The sequence below is a fragment of the Trichechus manatus genome, unplaced genomic scaffold (genome assembly GCF_000243295.1).
Source record: "Trichechus manatus latirostris isolate Lorelei unplaced genomic scaffold, TriManLat1.0 scaffold00181, whole genome shotgun sequence".
NCBI lineage: Eukaryota > Metazoa > Chordata > Mammalia > Sirenia > Trichechidae > Trichechus > Trichechus manatus.
In genome coordinates this window covers 1165121-1179334 of record NW_004444117.1, presented here as the reverse complement: position 1 = coordinate 1179334, position 14214 = coordinate 1165121, and the positions used below count along the sequence as shown (strand labels likewise).

The window sequence follows — 14214 nt, the reverse complement described above, 5'->3', positions numbered from 1 at the left end:
ATGGAAAATCTCTCTTTCCTGCCTCCACAGCAGCAGGCACTGTGACAGAGGATGCTGCTCTGGTAGTGAACTGCAAATTATGAATTACTCTTCCAGATAGGGGAAGATTGTTAGGCTGAGGAATGTGTGAAACAGACTTTGCTTTTAGCCATGGACTGTTGTGTCCATCTGTTCATATCAGTTTGGGGACAGCCTGAGGGACTTGAAAGAGTGATTTCCCAGTTTAGACAGCATCTACATCCCTTTAGGACTGGGAGGAGGGAACAACAGTCAATGCCCACAGGAATTGTCTGCATTTAATTGCATAGGATAAAATAGTGTGACTGAAGCATACCTAAGCATAGACTCAGTTTCTAAAAGCTTAACAAGAAGGCCTGGTGTGAGAGTGTCTAAGAGAATTCACAACTTTTAAAAGTCTTGTGTAATTATGCAAAATGGAGGGGTAGGCATTTGTAGAGGTCTTTCTTTCTACTAAATAGCAATAGCTCTGGAGAAAGTAATTGAAATTAACTATTTTGGAGCTCTGTAATTGGACTGGACACTTAAGTCAACCAGGGGAGTGTTTCATGACAGGAGAAGCTGCTGATCTCACCTAGGTGAAACATGTGCACCAACTGACCACCATCTCTCCTTTAGCCCATTCATCGTGGTGGAATCAGAGGCCTGCATTCCTAGACCAACCGGCTGGAGCCAGTGTGAGCAATAGGAGACTTATTCTCCAAGATTTTGGATACACAGTGTAAACACTTGGGGTGATATGGTGGTACCCTAGGGAAATGAGTGAAGACCATTGCAGTGCTTTTGGCCCACACAAAGATGCACTGTACTCTGATAGCAGATTCAAAGGGCTAGAATATCATCTGCTGAAATCTATGAAGCTACCGTTTAAATGCAGAGAAAACAGAATCGGAACACCTGCGTTCTAAAAATTAGCTTGGAAATGTCATTAAACAATCAGATGACTGCAGCATTTATTAAGTGAAAACAACAATCCCTGGGGAGTGGGAGAATCAAATATTTTCTGCTTTTTGTTGTTTGTTTCTTCCTCGGAGTACAAGTAAATCTCTTTGAATCACTAGATGTGAATGGGCTCTGGAAGGGAATCCTTAGTGCTCATACACATTTTGGAAAGTAGTCTTTGTAAGAGGAGTCAGAGGAGGTTACTGAACAAACAGACTATTACAGCCTTCAATCATTAAAAATAAAAAAGGAAACAAACAAACAAGCATCAGTCCATGGGGAATTGGGAGGGCTTCTCAGTATCAGTGTTACCACATTATAACATTCAATTATCTGTTTTAACAAAAAAATCACAAGGCAAACAAAGAAACAGAAGAAAGATTGCCTAATTGAAAAAAACAAGTGAAGATACAGAAATTGACCTTTTGAAAGCCCAGATACTGAACAAATTACAAACCTTTAAAACAATAATATTAAATACACTTATGAAACTAAAGAAAAATATGGGCAATGAATTAAAGAAAATCAAGAAATTAATATAGGAACCAAATGAGAACTCCAGTAAAGATATGTAAACTAGAAAAAAGAATTAAACAAAAATACTGGAGCTGAAGGATACAATAAATGAAATAAAATATTTATCAGGTCTTAACTACAGATTTTTGGTGAAAAAGTTAGAATCAGCAAAAAGAGGATAAGGCAATTGAAATTTTTGAGACTGAGTAATGACAGGAGAAAAATATAAAGAAAATGAAGCAAAGTCTAATAGAAAGTTGGGACTCTTAACTAGAGAACTGACACATGCATCAGGGGAATTCCAGAAGAATAAGTGAACAATAAAGCAACAAAAAGAAATAATAGGAGAAAACTTTACAGGTTTGAATAAGCTCATGTGTCCAAAATTCCAAGAAGCTCAATGTTCACCAAGTAGGATAAACACAAAGAGATCCACACTGAGACACATTACAATCAAACTCTCAAAAATTAAAGATAAAGAGAGAAGCATGAAAACAGTAACACAGAAACACAACGTTACTTACAAAGGATCCCCAATAATTAAGTGTCCAATTTCTCCTCAGAAACCTTGGAGGCCAGAAGACAGTGGACTGATATATTTAAAGTGTCAAAAGAAAAAGAACTCTTGACCAAGAATTCTATATCTGGAAAAAAAGTCCTTTAAAAGTAAGGGCAAAGCTAAGATATTCTGAAGACTCTTCCAAAGACAGTGGTGTAGGAAGTTGAGCATCTCCATTCCCTCACAACAATTAAAGAAAAAAAAAAGAATAAATAACATGTTGAAATTGATGGATTCAGAACTCTGGAATCCAGTTTAAGAGATAAAGCACCTGGCCAAGAGCTAAAGGGAAGGGAGGAAAAAAAGAAAGGAGAGAACAATACATACAACTACAATTACTGGGGAAAGAGAAGTTTCTGAGTTCCAGCGTTAACATAGTATAATAGTCAAATGCCCCAGGTTTAACAAAAAATTATAAGGCATACAAGGAAACAAGAAAGGATGGCCCAATTAAAATAACATTGCGAAGAAGCAAAAACCAGCTATATGGAATCTTAGATAACGGGCAAAATAGAGAACTATTGGACAACAATGTTGAATATGTTCAAAGAATGGTAAGAACACACAGAAAACAAACTAATGAAGATCGGGAAACAAAATGAGAAACTCAATAAGGAGATAGAAAATATAAAAAAGAACTAAGTAGAAATATTGGAATCAAGGAATAAAATAACTGAATTGGAAAATACAAGGGAGGGATTCAACATTAGATTCAGCAGACAGAAGACAGAATAAGTGAACTGGAGGACATGGTCACTGAACTTATCAAATCTCAAGAGAAACAACAGAAAAGAACGAAGAAAAACAAACAAAGCTAAATGGAATTTTGGGACACAATCAAGAAATCCAAAATAAGAATGATGAGTATCTCAGAAGTAGATGAATGAAAACAATGGAATAGAAAGAATATTCCAACACCAGAAGATAAGCTAGATAACAGGGATGTTCTAAAAATAAAACACATATGTGCATCAAAAGACTTCATCAAAAGAGTAAAAAGACAACCTACAGACTGGGAAAAAAATTTTGCCTATGACAAATCCAACAAAGTCCTAATCTCTAAAATCTACAGGAAAATCTAACACCTTTACAACAAAAAGACAAATAATCCAATTAAAAAATTGGCAAAGGATATGAACACACACTTCACCAAAGAAGACATTCAAGCAGCTAACAGATACATGAGGAAATGCTTGCGATCACTAGCCATTAAAGAAATGTAAATCAAAACTACAATGAGATACCGTCTCAACCCGATATTACTGGCACAGATCAAACAGAAAATAATAAATGTTGGAGAGGTTGTGGGGAGGTTGGAACTCTTATGCTCTGCTAGTGAGAATGCAAAATGTCACAACCATTTTGGAAAATGATATGACACTTCCTTAAGAAGCTAGAAATAGAAATACCATATGATCAAACAATCCTATTCCTGGCAATATATACTAGAGAAATAAGAGCTGTCACATGAATAGACATACACACACCCATGTTCATTGCAGCATTGTCCACAATATAAAAAAGATGGGAGCAACCTAAGTGCCCATCAACAGATGAATAGATAAACAAGCTATGGTACATACACACAATGAAATAGTACACAATGATAAAGAAAAATGATGAATCTGTGAAGCATCTCACAACATGGGTGACTCTGGAGGGCATTATGCTGAGTGAAGTAACCCAATCACAAAAAGACAAATATTGTATGAGACCACTACTATAAAAATTCACGAAAGATTTATACACAAAAAGAAACAATCTTTGATGGTTACCAGGGAGGGGAGGGGTGAGTAGGGAAAAACACTAAATAGACAATAGATAAGTGGTAACTTTGGTGAAGGGTAAGATAGTACACCGTACTGGGGAAACCAGCAAAACTTGACAAAGCAAGGTCATGGAAGCTCCATAGACACACCAACTCCCTGAGGGACTGACTTACTGAGCTGAGGGCTGTGGGGACCATGGTCTTGGGATACATCTAGCTCAATTGGCATAAAATAGTTTATAAAGAAAATGTTCTACATTCTACTTTGATGAGTAGCATCTGGGGTCTTAAAATCTTCTGAGTGGCCATCTAAGATACTCCACTGGTCTCACCCCATCTGGAGCAAGGGGGAATGAAGAAAACCAAAGACACAAGGGAAGGATTAGTCCAATGGACTAATGGACTACCATTACCATAGCCTCCACCAGACTGAGTCCAGCATAACTAGATGGTGCTTGACTACCACCAACGACTGCTCTGACAGGAGTCACAATAGAGGTTCCCATTCAGAACTGGAGAAAAAATAGAACAAAACTCTAACTCACACACACACACAAAAGACCAGACTTACAGGTCTGACAGAGACTGGAGAAACCCCTAGAGTACGGCCCCCAGACACCCATTTAGCTCAGTAATGAAGTCACTCCTGAGGTTCACCCTGCAGCCAAAGATTAGACAGGCCTATAAAACAAAATGAGAGAATAAATGGGCACACCAGCCCATGGACCAGGACGACAAGGCAGAAGGGGACAGGAAAGTTAGTTGGTGTCTTAGTTATCTAGTGCTGCTATAACAGAAATACCAGAAGTGGATGATTTTAATAAAGAGAAGTTTATTTCCTTACAGTAAAGTAGGCTAAAAGTCCAAATTCAGGGTGTCAGCTCCAGGGGAGAGCTTTCTCTCTCTCAGCCTTCTCATCAGTGTTCCCCCGGACTAGGAGCTTCTCTGCACAGGGACCCCGGTCCAAAGGACATGCTCTGCTCCTGGCACTGCTTTCTTGATTGTATGAGGTCCCTCACTGCTTGCTTCTCGTTCCTTTTATCTCTTGAGAGATAAAAGGTGGTGCAGGCCGCTTCCCAGGGAAACTCCCTTTACATTGGATGTGACCTGGGTAAATGTGGTGTTACAATCCCACCCTAATCCTCTTTAACATAAAATTACAATCACAAAATGGAGGCCAACCACACAATTCTGGGAATCATGGCCCAGCCAAATTGATACACATATTTCTTGGGGGACATAATTCAAACCATTTCAGTTGGGGAACCCAAGGTTGAGAAAGGCAGAGTGTTGACATGTCATGGGGTTGGCAACCAATGTCACAAAACATGTGTATTAATTTTTTATTAAGAAACTAGTTTTCTCTGTAAACCTTTGTCTAAAGTTCAATAAAAAAGAAAGAATATTCCAAGATACACTGACAGAATATTTTCCATGCCTACATAAGCAGTTGAACCTGTAAATCCAAAAATCTAGGCAAACTCCAAGCTGAATGAATCCAAAGAGGTCTACATCAAGACATGTTGTAATCAAATTTTTGAAAATCAAAGACAAGGAGAGAGTTCTGAAAGCAGAAAGACAAAAGTACAGTATAAGTGTTCTCAAAAAGAAAAAGCTCTGAATTCTCCTCCAAAAACTGAAGGCCAAGAGGCAATGAAATGACATATATAAAGTACTGAAAGAAAAGTATCATCAACAAAGAATTATTTACACAGCAAAGTTGTTCTTCAAAAATGAGGATGAAATCAAAACATTCCCAGATAAGCAAAAGTTGTGGGAATTCGTTACCACCAGACCTACTCTGCAAGAATTACTAAAGTGTATGCTTCAGATGAAAAGGAAAGGACACAGATAGATAGTTGAAGCTGCACATGGGAAAGAAAATTTTAAAATAAAAGCAAGATTTCAAGTAAAGGTAATGGCATGGGGAAATAAAGGGCCCGTTGTATGGTATTTACACTGGGTAAATTTATAGTTAAGTTCTACAAGCATTGTAACATCAAATACATAAGAAATAAGTACAAATTCACCCTAACAGACACAGTATATATACTGAATGTGATTGGTGACAAAACAACAGAGATGGAGGAGGAGGGAGTAAAATATGAACAGAGTTTTAGTATGTTAAAATTGTATGTTACTTGTTTGTATTTAAATGTTGATATCAAGCTAAAATAATTTGTTGTAAGTGTAAGTTATTAAATATAAAATTTTTATAACTACTAAGAAAATATTTTAAAAATATACACAACAGGGAAGAAGAAAAACATCAGAAAGACTCAACGTAAAAAAGTAACCATGAAAAAATAACAAAAGTGTAGGCATTGTGGGACAAAAAAGATACAAGACACAAAAAAATTAGCAAAATGAATGAAGTAGATCCTTTGTTTTCAATGATTACCTTAAATGTAAATGGTTTAAACTCTCCATTTAAAAGGTAGAAGGTAACAAAATGGATTAAAATAAACAAACAAAAAACATGATCCATCCTTTTCCTGTCTAAAGGAGACACATGTTAGCCCCAAGGACTAGGGCTTTGAATAGGCTTGAATCAGTTTATTCATGGCTGATGAAGTGAAACTGGAATGACTGAATTTTTAAAATTTGGGTGATTCAGAAGAATAACTGGAATGGAAAAATTATGGGTTGAAGCCCTGGAATGAGAGACACAAAAGATATATAGTGAACCCTTTCAGGAGCCTAACGTATGAGATTTGATTATTGGCAGGACTGAGGAGAAGGACACACATTGAAAGTGGTGCGATCAGCCCATCTTTGAGCAGGACAACACTGTTTCCAATACTGCACAAAATCAGATGGGAAAGAAAATTGGTCGCTATGCAATGCATACGCTGTCATTGTTTTCTAAGAAGGAGATTAAATTTCCAGCAGAGCTTCGACCTGTAATTTTTTTTCCATTCTGGCTATCTTTCTGGTTCACACAAAGTTTGAAAATTTGGGTCTGTTCCAGTCTTGCTTCCTTGGCCATGACTGAACCAGGAAGAACTCGTTCAAAGCCCTGCTGAGGACACAAACAGACTGGAAGTGAAAGAATGAAAAAGAATAATCCATGAAGTTAGAAACCAGAAGAGAGCAGGGGTGGCCATACTGATAGCAGAGAAAATAGATTTTAAATCAAAATCTATTACGAGAGATAAAGAATGACATTACATAATAATAAGTGGGTCAATCCATCAAGAAGACATAATAATTATAAATATATATGTATCCAACATCAGTGCCCAAAATATATGAAAGGAATACTGACAGATATGAAAAGAGTTAAAGACAACTCCCACAATAGTAGTTGGGGATTTCAAGACACCACTTTCAATACTGAACAGAAAGTCTAAAAAGAAAATAAGTAAGTCTTATGGATTAAGTTGTGTCTACCAAAAACGTATATTGTAAATCCTAACCACTATACCTATGCTATAATGCCATTTGTGAATGGGTTTCTTTGTTATTCTGATGAGACAGTATTAGTGCAGGAAGTGTCTTAAGTCATTTTCTTTTGAGATATATAAGAACAGATTAAGGAAGCAAGTAAGCACAAATAGAGGGGAAGATACATGCCCCATGATCTATAAGAAACCTAAGCAAAGAAGTTGAAAAGAGACAAGAGCCTTCCCCCAGAGTGGAGAAAGAGCCTTCTCCTTGAGCCAGCACCCTGAATTTGGACTTCTAGCCTCCTAAATTGTGAGAAAATAAATTTCTGTTTCTTTTGTTGTTGTTGTTGTTGTTTTTTATTTTTTTATTGTACTTCAGGTGAAGGTTTACAGAACAAATAGTTTCTCATTAAACAGTCAGTACATGTATTGTTTTATGACATAGGTTAACAACCACAAGACATGTCCACTCTCTCCCTTCTCAATCTTTTTTTTTTGGTGAAAATATACATAGCCAAAGATACACCATTTCAAAAATTTCTACATGCACAGTTCAGTGACATCGATTACGTTCTTCCAATTGTGTTGCTATTCTCACTTTAGATGAAGGTTTACAGAACAATATAGTTTCTCATTAAGCAGTTAGTACACATGTTTCCCTATGACAATGGTTAACAACCCCACTACATGTCAACACTGTCCTTACTCAACCTTGAGTTCCCTATCACCAGTTTTCCTGTCCCCTTCTGCCTTCTAGTCCTTGTCCCTGGACTGCTGTGCCTCATTAGTCCCCTTTTGTTTAATGGGACTGTCCAATCCCCACCTGAATGGTGAACCTCGGAAGTGACCTCAAGACTGAATCTGAAGCTATAACTTCTGCCTGGTTGCATAGGACTTGCCATATTGATGAACCAGCAGAAAAAGAATGGAGTAATAATCCTGGGACACCTGAAGTACTGGCCAATGGTGAGGGAAACCTAGTATGAATGTTTGAGGAGTAAAATTATGAAGATCAGTGAGGGCCATGTGATCAGCTGCAAAATCAGGGGTATAACTTCTCCTTACCACCCATGTTAAGTATTTTGTGGAGATTGTGAATGGGCACCCTCAGGAAGATATGGTGTCAAGTTAAGTTTTATGGAGGGTAAAAGCAGATCTAAGCAGTGCTGGGTGGACTTCATCAGGTACCTCTGATGTTGTCACTCACAGCTCTAAGTCTGCTAGTCATGTTTCAGTGGACTTTTCCCTGCAGACTTTGTTTCATTCTAAAGATATTTCATCTTGAGTATGTACTGCTTATCTTTCTCTTTCTGCCTTAGGGCTTCTATCATGCTGCCTCAGATTTACGATTTTTCTCAGCATGCTTACATTCACAGTTTGCATCTGGGATGCCGGTGTTATATTCCTTGCAGCCAACTTCAGAGAGGATTAATGGGAAATTCTTAAAGTCGTTTATTTGTTCCTCAGAATTCTCCAATTAGATTAACTCTAGTTGCCACAGCAGTGACCTGAAAACACACTGTTATACTGACTATCATCCTTTTCCTATTTTACTCCCCCTGGTCCCTTCATTCTGCTCACTGGAATTACTCTCCCAAATAAACTACCTGCACACTTGTGCTTGAGTCAGGCTCTGCTTTGAGGGAGAACTCGTGCAAAGTTTTCTGCAATTGAATGAACACCAGCTTTTGACAGAAATTCTCATGTATTTTCAAATGTTTCAGGATCTGACTTCCCAATCGTATCCAATCTACTTTAAGAAATGGCATGCTGATCACCCCATATCTTTATGATCAGAGGCCAGTGGAATTGTGTAATGACTCTACATTGACCAAGGCTACTGATACATAAAAGAAAGTTTAAATAGAAAATTCTCATCTATAATCATGCCAGTTTTTCCATCAAGATAAAATATCCACATTGCTTTCCACTATAATTTAATTTTCATTTGTAATGAGCGTTACTACTACAATGATATCAAGGGAGAATTTGGCAGAGAACATCTCAAAATAAATCAATTTGGTGTATTAGACTTTGGATAAATTATTCGTACTTGGTAACAATCTTGATTTTTAAATGAAATATCTGTGATAAAGTAGAGAAAGACATAGAAATTCAAATTCAAGCCATGCCTTTTCCATTTCATGTCTTGTTCACATTGGCTATGAAATCAAACCACTGGTTTATGTAAAGAAAACTATTTTTTTTCTTAGTAAACAAAGCAGAATATTTAGAACGAAAATTCTGTTGCTTTAGTTACTGTTCCAAACTATCAACTGACCTGAAATAAGCACAATAAGTTACATTTCAAGAATTCAATTGTTGAGTAAAAACATCAATGTTTATAGTTTAATGAAAATTCCATCCAGATTAATTGCCCATGTACCCTGAATTCTCAGGTGAATAGATTGATTTATAATCTAATTGAAGCAAGTTTTATAAGAGTCAGATCTTAGGTAATTTTGAACATTTTCATTAAAAAATAGGAGAAAGACACACACATGAAAATCATAGACTTGTCCTGTTGGACTGACTTTATACCTACTTGATGATAAGTAAATCAGGTAAACTATTGTTTTTGTTGTAGCTGGTGAGTTGTAAATCCAATACTTAATAACTTGTCAGGATAAAAATTAACAAGTAGTATCTACATTTTTTAAGCATAGGCCAAATTAAACATCCACTCAAGAAGATAATTAAAAATGTTCTGCTGGTTTTCATAATCTAGGCATAGACACAGTTAAAAATTGTTAACTTTATCCTGACCCACAAAGAAGTTATGGAATTTATGGCTGAGAATTGTTACCAAAATCACTCAGTATTGAGAAACTCTGGATACTACCATCTTACTTTATAATTAGGATTTGCCCAGAACTTTCCTCAGAGCTTCTCCAACCTCCTTGTTCCTTAGGCTGTATATGAGGGGATTCAACATGGGGGTGAGCATGGTATAGAATACAGAGAGACCTTCATCTTGCTCTGAGGTATGCAAGGCACTGGGAATCATGTAGATAAACATGGTTGGACCAAAGTAGAGAAACACCACCATCAGATGGGAAGAGCATGTGGCAAGAGCTTTATTCCTTGCCTTGATAGAATTTAAGCGGAGAACACTGAGGAAGATAAAAACATAGGAGGCTAGAATGAGGTAAAAGGGTGTGAGAAGGAACACAATTCCAATCACAAACACTACTTTCTCATAAGTTGAAGTGTCCTCACATGACAGCTTGAGTACTGCCTGTAGCTCACAGAAGAAATGGTGAACTTCTCTTGAGCCACATCTGGGAAAATGCATGGTATATGTGGTTTGGACTAGGGAATTAAATGCCCCTCCTACCCAGGACACCATGGTCACCTGCAGACAAACCTCAGAATTCATAATGACCACATATCTCAAGGGGTTACAAATAGCCACATACCAGTCATAGGCCATCAGAGTGAGCAAAATACATTCACTTACTCCAAGGGCAGAATAGAAGTAGATCTGTGTCCCACAGGCAATGTATGAAATATCTGATATCCCTAAGAAAAAGTTGGTTAGCATCTTGGGGACAGTTGTGGAGATGAGGGAGATGTCCATGAGGGAGAGCTGGCTGAGCAGAAAGTACATGGGGCTGTGGAGCCAGGGATCCAGAGAGATGAGGAGGACCAAGGTGGTGTTTCCTGTGATGGCAACAATGTAGACGAGGAGAATGGTGCAGATGAGGAAGCCAACGTGCCTTGTTCCTGGGAAAAGTCCAAGGAGGGTAAAACCTACCACAGAACTCTTGTTATCTCTCTTCATGTCTTATATACAACTGGAGGAACAAAGAGGAGAAATACTTTAATGTGCTCTGGGGGAAAATTATTTATTATTGAAAAATTTTCATATATTGACTTTGTGATAAAATAACATTCATAATTTTGCCCCCAATATGATCTATCATTGGAGAAAAATAAATTGTAATTATCATTAGAATTTATTAATAATCTTAGTAATACATGTCAATAAAATGTGTATTAATGAATGAGCCTACCAACAGGTTACTTTCTACATGCAAAAATTTGGTCAAGTAATTCTAATGTTGAAACTTCAGGTATTTTGGCAGGTAGATATTTCAGGTTGCTTGAGATAAATTTGAATTACATTATGATTAACCCCAGTAGTTCTGTAATAATAGTGGTGTTTTGCATAGAGCATAACCATTCAGTCCCCTCTTCATTCCAATTTATCAACCCTCTCCTCTATAAGAGCATCATGATTACTTGACTTGTCTTCTCCACTTTTTGAGCTGCTCACGAGGAAAATGTAATGTTATGAGAAGCAGCTCCAGCTGTTTTACTGGCAGAGGCTGGTTCTCTGTACCTGGGTATGGTTGTCCAGAAATGCAGTTCCAGGTTATTGATTGACCATCCACACTATGAAATGCATGTCAATGTAAGAGAAGTGTAAGAAATGCCTTGAGTTCTCCAGCCACCATCCCTCCACATCTTATGGTCATCAGAAGAATTCATAACAGATGGACTGTCCTCCCCTCCTGTATAATGAGGATTCAGAGAATAAAGAGATTTACTGTAAAGTCTTAAACTGAACTTGCATTTACCTGAAAGTTGCATTTTCCAACATGTCATGTTGCTTTCCAGTTAAAAAGGTACATTATGCCACATCTAAATACTGAAGAGTCTTAGTTCTGTTTGAATGAAGGCAGCTCATTCAGCTTGGGTAATGTATACTTAGACTGATATATATGTCAAATATATACATATATATATATATTTTAACTTAAGCCACATCCTCCTACTGTTTTATTACCCTTGCAACACTGGGAAATCAACAAGTCCTGTTAGAATCAGAGCTCAACATCTGCTTTAAAATGCCAGACTTTAACCAGATAGCGCTCAAGACTCTCCTAATTCTATTCTTCCCATTTTTACTTAATACATATTGAGTGACCTCTGCTATATTCAAAGCACTATACTAGTTGATGTGAGAGATATGAGGCTTAGTAAGATATGGTCTTTTTGTGACAACTTAAAGTTCCATGGAAGAAATAATATACAAATCATTCTGACACAAAGCAGTAACAGACCAGTGACAGATGTCATACATTTAAATCTACATCCATATCTATACAACAACTTTTGTGCCGATGGACTAACTAGAGGATAGTCAGAGGGTATCTGAGGGAAGATCCTCAGCCCCTGTCACATGGCAGGCAATGGGCAGGGTCATTAAATCCAAGCCCATACGTTTTCAGCACAGCAGCCTGCCTTCAATTTCAGAGATGCATTTGTGACACAAAAGGAGGCACAAGTTTTCAGGACCAAAAACGTGACATTCTAACGACTTTGGATTTTACTTACTCCAGAATGGGAAGGGACTTAGTTGAGTGAACAAATGCGAAATTTTGCCATTGTCGTAAGTCCTGTTCACAGCCTACCTAGTTTGCTGCTACGGCATGCATTAATTCCTCCTAGTTGCTCTGACATGGTTATTCCTATTTTGTCACACAGCCTCTCAGTGGTTGTGGTCTTTACTGACCCTCTGGGGATGTTCTATATAATTTTCTGTGTTAAAAACCCATTACTATCTTATAACTAAGTCTCTTAAATGCTGTAATTACTCCTTGCCCCTCCCAGTCATGCCCCATATGGGATCTCATGATAAAAACTTCTCCCTTTTCCCACGTTAATGGACTACAATCTTTTAAACTGACCAGTAAGACTTCAATGAGCTCTAACTCTGAGACCCCATCCTGCATAAACCTTCTCCTACAATTCTAACTTGTTGTTGTATTGTCCCTGAGTGCAATCCTCTGTGTGGATCTGAGTTCAGGGTGGCTGTAGCTTCCTCGCTGGAACCCGTGAGTACTAAATTCTATTTGTTTTCTGACCTTCCTGCATAAGTCTCACTTTCTCATGCCACACCAGACAAGCTATCTAAGCACCCAGAGATTCCTTTGGGTCAAACTTAATACAGTTTTGGGGAAGCATTTAAAGAAATCTGTGAACATGCTGAATGATTAAGCTAAAGATGTCATGTCCTGTCCTATTTTATTAAGCCAGACTACCCATATACAGCTGTTCTTCTTCACTGCTTGATTGACTTCATCAAGGTTTAGAGCAGAAATATTAGCTACAGCATTTATCCTTAAAGGAAATCATGAATCCTATAGTAAGAGAATCACTCACACAGTTTTCTGTACTTTCATCATTACCTTTTATAATGTGATTATATTCTGATGCCCTGTATCTTGTGTCTCTGAAAAGCGTTCTGCTTCATGGTCCAGAGAAGTGGTTCTGAATTCAACCTTCTTACATTATCTTCTGCACTGAATCCCAATTTTATAACCTGTGAGTGACCAACTGGCAGTGAACTTGGCTATTTAGGAGAAATGAATGAAGAATCCAGGTCATGTGTAGTTGTGGACCAGGACACCCCCAGAGGAATATCCTTGGGGACTTCTACCCCTGGCCTTCAATTATCTTGAGTTTATTTCATCAGGTTCAGGTTAGACTTTCTTAGGAGTAATTTACAGAGGATAATTATCTGCTCCTTTTACTGGTTCCTTTTAGAATCGTGTTCCCTTCCTCCTGCTCATCACCAGAATGTTCCAATAATTATGTTGTGATCATAGATGATGTACAATTCTTGGCGCATCTTAAAACTTTTGCCAAGTGTTCTCCTCCAGGATGTCATGATCCTGCCTCTGGAAGGACATTCTTTTGACAAGTTGTTTTAAATTTCTAACAATTTTTACTCTTTTCAAATTAAATCTAAAGATGTCTTTAAAACAAGGTTTTGTTTTAAATCCGTCATTGCATTCACTGACCATGAAATCAACCTAATGATAAATGGGTAACTGATATAGCCTATCAAGGTAGAGTTGCATTTCTATAGGTTCAGGACAAATCTATTTTCAGAGGATGAAGTAGATTATAAAAAGAGCAAAGAAAGATGGAACACAGTTTCATCCATGTTATGAGATGCTTAACAGATTCATCGTTGTTATTTATCTTTGCATAGTACTCCATTGTGTGTA

At 37.5% G+C, this 14214-nt stretch overlaps 1 protein-coding gene and 1 pseudogene across 1 annotated transcript; one reads left to right on the top strand and one right to left on the bottom strand.

The window, feature by feature from the left end:
• Window positions 1-10049: 10049 nt before the first annotated feature.
• On the bottom strand, window positions 10050-10976 carry LOC101359925 (olfactory receptor 2M2-like). Its single transcript, XM_004387178.1, has one exon. The coding sequence runs from the start codon at window positions 10974-10976 to the stop codon at window positions 10050-10052; it is 927 nt and encodes a 308-aa protein (XP_004387235.1).
• A 567-nt stretch (window positions 10977-11543) lies between these two features.
• LOC111822588 (olfactory receptor 2AE1-like) overlaps window positions 11544-14214 on the top strand; it is a 6195-nt pseudogene continuing 3524 nt past the window's right edge.